The sequence below is a fragment of the Nesoenas mayeri genome, assembly GCF_963082525.1.
Source record: "Nesoenas mayeri genome assembly, chromosome: 2".
Taxonomy (NCBI): Eukaryota; Metazoa; Chordata; class Aves; order Columbiformes; family Columbidae; genus Nesoenas; species Nesoenas mayeri.
In genome coordinates this window covers 81,164,425-81,170,806 of record NC_137543.1, presented here as the reverse complement: position 1 = coordinate 81,170,806, position 6,382 = coordinate 81,164,425, and the positions used below count along the sequence as shown (strand labels likewise).

The window sequence follows — 6,382 nt, the reverse complement described above, 5'->3', positions numbered from 1 at the left end:
TGCTTACAATGAGAGTCTTTGAGAGACTGGTTAGTACAGCTGTGACTGTAATTTAAGGTCAGAAACCCCAAAATTGCTGGTTTTAGTGATGAATAAGTGGCTTTCTTTTCTTTCCTTATTAGAAAATGGTCGGCTGTTGAACTCTGTTGTGAAGACCTTAGAAGAAATATCAATTTTTCCAGTCAGCTTTTCATAATGTGAATAAAATTTGAGCTTTCCCAAATGGGCAGCTAAACCATGAACAAGAAGAAAAACCCGTTTCGGACTGTATTTCTGAACCAGGCTTCAGCTTCTGTCTTGGGAACTTCCTAAAGGATTACAACTGAAAAAGACAAGAGAAAGAAAAGCTTGAACAGGAAGCTTAACCTACAATGAGAATTACAAGTACCTCTTGTATCTGCCCAGTCCTAGTTTGTCTCTGTTTTGTGCAGAGGTGTTATGGAGCTTCTCACCATGGCTCCATCAAGGTGACTAGAAATCAAACCAAACACATAGAAGGTGAAACAGAAGTACATCATCGTCCCAAGCGTGGATGGGTGTGGAATCAGTTCTTTGTTTTAGAAGAACACATGGGACCAGATCCTCAGTATGTAGGAAAGGTAAGGTCATTGTCTTATTTTTTGTTTTGTTTTTCCCATCCTCTGAAATGTGGCATTGAAAGAAGAAAACAAGGTATTTCCTTAGATGACACCTCCTTTTTTAAAAAAGGACACCTCTTGAATTGTTACAGACATGCACAGTGAACTTGCCAGCCAGTTGTCTATGTATACTTCCTGTGTTAATTATGAAGAAAAAAAATAAATAAAAGTAAATAGGATGAAGGTATTAAAATGTGATAAAATACCATTCCTTATGAGCTCAGTTAATCATGGCATGGGTGCAGCTGATCTCTTACAACAATTCTATAGAACCCCAAATGCATGGGGCTTAAGTATGTCACTGTTAAAGATTTTTCCAGACTATTTCAGAATAAGATTCAACTCTGCTTCAGGTAATACTATAACTACAGTCTAGGTTCCATAGTGTATTCCTTCCATTCTGAGGGTAGGGTGGAATAGGACTCCTCCAAAGGGAATTCCTCTGTGACTTTCTTCTTAAGAAGAGGCAGGACATGTGTTACTTGTTACAGTTTTTAAGAAGCCTGTGAGATCAACAAGCCCTGCATTTAGGTTTTGACATATTATATATATTGAGCTTCAGACATAAAATTCATGCTGATGCAGTTGTAGACTAGCTAACTGAAGGCTGGTTTATTATGTGTAATGTGATCTGCATGGGTTTTATATTTTCATTAAAGTAACACAAACTATATATATAGCTTTATTGCAAGATATGTGACAGATGGAGCTTTTTTCTCCCTGAATACTGTCTTTCAGCATTATGGTAGAATTTGCTATGTAATCTAGATGAATCTTAGTTTCCTTAATGAAAATGGAGGAAGATGTTTAATATTAGGGGTCAAGAAAGATGGTTAATTGGGATAGGGGCATGGAAAATGAATGATTTATTTTTAGTTGGGAATCTTCTAAATTGTATCTTGGAGTAAGAAAAATATCCAAGGAAACCAGTAGCTTCTAAAGTCACAGATGTCTGGTAGCAAGGGCTTTCGAATTTGAACCGTATCATCTGAACTAAAAATAGCAAGTGGAGCATCTGTATTTAAGATATGGTTAATACAAATATATTGTTAATGCCAATTTTAGTAAAATAACAAGTATTTCAGCGTACTGAAAATTCTTGAGATTTATGCAGGAAATGTAAAGTGGGGAAGGACCTTTCTAAGTGGAGATAGTGGGTTGCATTGAGAGGGAAGTTTTTAAAATAGGGAGGGGGGTGAGAAGATATGCTTCCTGTCTTAGACCTATCTTAGACCAATTAACATTTTTATGAATGATTTTGGAGTAGAATAAACATTTTACAAACATGTTTCTGACAGAAAGCTATGTAGGAGAATGAAAATGTTGTCTGGAAAGAGCTAGATAACATGAAGAATTTGAATATAGAGATACAGAGTAAACCTTAGGACTGCAATGCAATAAGGCTCTTAGAGAACAATATTGTGAATTTATGTTATACACTACTGGTTTGTCAGGTGTGACAGAGGTAGATGAGGATCTGGTCACCAGATCAATTATTGCCTCTACTGTCATACCTTAAGGTAAATATGATACTAATCTGCAAAAGCTGAGACAATCAAACAGAGCTAAAGTGTTATTGAAACCATTGTGAAAGATGGTGGTAACTTGTTTACTGCTCTGATTACTTTTGGCCAAGAAAAATGAATTTATAAATGAAGGTATACAGAGAAAAACAAATACTATGGTTGGAGTGGTGATAAATAAAATATTTTTTTTTAATTACTCCTACAAATACTAGTCAGGAACATGTATTATCTTATAAGTACACTTCAGAAGAAACGACAAGGGAAAAAGAAGAGCCATTGAAGTTGATTCAGCTTTTACGAAAAAAAAAAAAAAAAAAAAAAAAAAAGTTGTTTTGCTGGCCATGAGTTAATTTACAATGGAAATAAGAAAGTAAATGAGATTCTGAAAGAGTTTACTAGCAGGAAGGGTTTAAATAAAAATCTGAAAGTATTTCAAACTAAAGTGTACTTGTCTTTATGAAAGCATTGATAGACATGATTGCATGCAAGAACAGAGGCCTGGATTCAGTGAGCTAAAGAGTAGTCCCTTTCAATATTATATTCCTATGATAGTATTATATATTTTCTTTAATCCTCTGACCACTCTATTAATGCTACATTTACAGAAATCAATTAGAAGGATTTCTTTTAATCCTTTGTGGTCAGAATGTGACTACATGCCTTGTTTGAAAATATTTCTTACTCTGTCTGTACTTAGCATTTGTTCTCCCCTCTTCCTCAAAGAATTCCTAGTGGTATTAATAATTTTCTACTCTTAAGTATTTCCACATTAGCAAGCTCATCTTTGTAGAGGCTTTGTGGGACGTAGAAGCATCTATACTCTAATTTCCATTTATTGTGAGATCGTTCTGATGACCCGATTTACTGCAAAGATCAATTGTATTAGCTGAGGTATAAATTTTTAATTCAGAAAAAAAAAAAAGGAAAGACTGATTGAGACTGACACTAATATTAGTAATTAGCAAAATTTCTGTAGTGGTCACCGTGCATGAGTTCCTTCTCATTTTGAAAAAGATATGTTTTACTGATGTTTTACTGAGACCTCATCAAGGTCTCATTCCACATGCCTTTAATTTGGCAAGAGGTTTTCATGCAAAGCCTCTCAGTTTATGAAGGAGGGTTATGTGATTGGTGCCCTTTAATTCTGGGCTTCTGTTCAGTGGCAGCATGCCACCAGTTCTGTCAATTATTAACTCTGTAGACTAGTCTGCGTCACTGGTGAGAGTTTTGCCATTTGAGATCTGTCCTTTCACATTTTTCACACCCAATTTCAGAGTGACATCACAGAAAGCAGAGTCATTATGTACAATACTGTTAGAATTATTGCAGTCATTGTCATGGAAATGCACAATGAAGACAAGAATAGGGTAGGCCTGCAATTAAAATGGTAAAGTTTCTCATTCTTATCATGAAATGACTGTCAAAAGGATGGATTAGTTTCCTGCCATCATATGTTATACAACAAGTGTTAAGACAACAAGTCATCATTATATTTTAATATCAAGCATATCCCCATTCCTCAGTCATTATTTCGTTTCTCCAAAAAAAAAGTCATACGGAGACTGGAAATCTGCATAAAATTAATCTGTATTAGCCATACTCAGAAGGCTTTTATAGAAACATGGTAAAACACAGGTCTTGAAAAATGAAGTTGTAGTGGAAATGAGACATGATCCTTTTGTAGATGTTAAGCATTTTCTGTGGTTCTGGTATTACCAAACTCATTCCCTGCTGTTGCACTTGGGCTAAGTCTTCAAAGTTTCAGGGTATGTTTTCCTGAACAAACAACTCCAAAAAAGAGTTTTGTATTTAAAAAAGGTATCTTTAAAGAATATAAACCCACAGTGATTTCTTTTTTCTAAAATGATGAATTATTTAGTGAGGGTTTCTTGAAAACTTCCCAATGATCAATAGTGTTTAATAGTGTTTGTTCTGACAGACTGCTCATCTATGGGTGCAAGTGTGTGTGTTTGTGTGTGCAATGGAGAAACTGTGGAAATTTGATTAAGCAAGAACAAATATCCTTGTCTCAAATAAGCAGCTTGAACCCACAGAACTAAGCTTTCAGCTACATATGACTTCTTGGTTTTTGCATCTCTCTGAAAACAATTCTAATGAAAACATGGCTGTGAGTATTGAAAGGGTGCATTCACTAGCCAGGTGCATTCACTAGCCCTGCCCATGGCCTGATGAGGAGGCAGTTACTGACTGCACCAGCTCCAAAGAATGAAGATTCTCCTGAGGAAATCTAGAAAAAACTGTGTTTTAGGGATGTAAACTTTAATATTTCTCAGTTGCCATGGCTGATGTAGTTTATGTTTCTCTTGCATTTTCTGCATTTTCTGAAGGTTAGATAATTAATGTGTCAGGATATGAAAAATAACAATAAAAATATCAAATAAAGAATTTTAGGAAAGAAGAAAAACAGTACTTTTTTCAGTCCTTCATTTTGAGCCTTCACACCTCCCTGTCTCCAGAAGATCTGCTCCTTGTGATGTTTCTTAAAATTGAGTTGCACTGGAAGCAAGTAATAACTACACATTCACTGTCCTTTTTACTTTGGAGAGAGAAGTAAATGTGCAGTGGTAAAGGGAAGAACACTGTTGGTTCAAGGCTGAGAGTCATGCTGTTAGAGGGAATAGCAGAGGAATATAATGAGAAAGACTGACACTTGATTTCTCTGTGGACCTTTGAATCTCTGAAATACCAAACATACACCTCTTAATTCACTTCAGATGTCCTCTGAAACATAAATAGGAATGGCTTTTCAGGTATTCAGTTTTGTTTTTCAACTATATTTTTCTTCCCAGCTCTGGGGAGCAAGGCGAGTGACACTTTCCTTAGTTCTTACATTTTACCTGCAGTTCAAAAAAACTTTCAGATTCGTTTTGATGGGAGAGATATGAAAGTATGGAGTGGTTGGAAATGGGTGTGAATACAGACAGAAAAGGGAAGAGGAAAGCAACAGCTTTTAAAAGTCCTCAAATTATTTTGAAAGTTAAATTGGGAAAGAAACACCAAGTATTATCCTAGATTTTCAAAGCTGTAATTCTATTCAATTGTTATTTTTCTCTTGAAAGCCGAAATGTAATGTAACGGACTTGTCATTTAAAATTATTTTTCAAGGTAATATGGTGACACGTCACTACAATAAATTAGTTCTAAGACAGGACAGTGAATATAATCTTCCCATATCATATGAAGACAATTTCACATTTCAGATTTAGTGACAATAAGTATAAATATGTATACTTCAGAGTAATTGTTAAGGAAGAAATGGAGCTTTACAATTGAAATACTTTTATCCAATGCTTGAGGTTTGCATAAAATCAAGTGCATCAGATATTTCAGCATAACCTTTAGAAAACATAAGCAAAGAGTTCCAAAATATAATCTGATAAAAAAGATGTTTTTCATTATGATGAAGAAAGTGAAAAGGAGTTTATATATGTTTAAAGACTTCACACATGGCTTGTTAACCATTTTCATGACTTTGTAAAAAGGTATGAAAGTGGCTTAAACAGCATCTAGAATATAATGCATATAATTTTCTGCTTTTTAGATGCTAGTTTCACAAATGATATATTTAGGTAAAATAATTTTCCTCTACAGCTAGAAAAACCATGTTAGTAATAACAACCTAAATAGGCAAACACAGATTTTTCTCCACTTTTATGGGTTTTTGTTGATTCTTTAAAATGTTATACTAAAATAGACCTATGAGGAAAATAAAGTAAAAAGGAAAGGAGAGGGATTTGGGCTCAGCAAGGTTTAAACTCACGTATTTCATGTGTCTGGTGTTAAAGTGATTAACTTTTTAATTCTTCCAGGGCTCTTAGAAAGGGGGAAGATCAACACTGAATGAATACATTTAACATTTGAGCAAAGATTTTAGCTTCACAATTTTTAATTCAATTTAAGACTGAGATGTCTCCAGCTTCTTCCAAAGGACCTCCCAGCAAATCTGTGAAGGAGTGATATTATAAGTATTTGCACTGAAAAAGTAGAGATTTGTACTTTTAATAGATCCCTTTTAATTAAAATAAAAAGAAATCTTCCCTGTAACCGTTTCTCCATAACTCACTAACCTCAGTTTTTACAGTACTTTCTATTTACTTCCATCTTCATAGTTTTCTGTTCTCTGATTACTCAAAATCATATTCTTCCATGTTACAGCATTTTCACTGAGTTAGGTCACTAACCTCAGATTTTTACAGT

The 6,382-nt window shown here is 34.5% G+C and overlaps 1 protein-coding gene across 2 annotated transcripts in view; it reads left to right on the top strand.

Moving 5' to 3' along the window:
* Nucleotides 1-371: 371 nt before the first annotated feature.
* The window catches only part of CDH18 (cadherin 18), a gene marked incomplete at both ends in the record, with an annotated part of 164,230 nt that continues 158,219 nt past the window's right edge, over nt 372-6,382 (top strand). For both annotated transcript variants that reach the window (XM_080339182.1, XM_080339181.1), the window contains one exon: nt 372-599. In XM_080339182.1, the coding sequence (XP_080195308.1) occupies nt 372-599 (228 nt within the window). The remainder of the gene's footprint in view (nt 600-6,382) is intronic.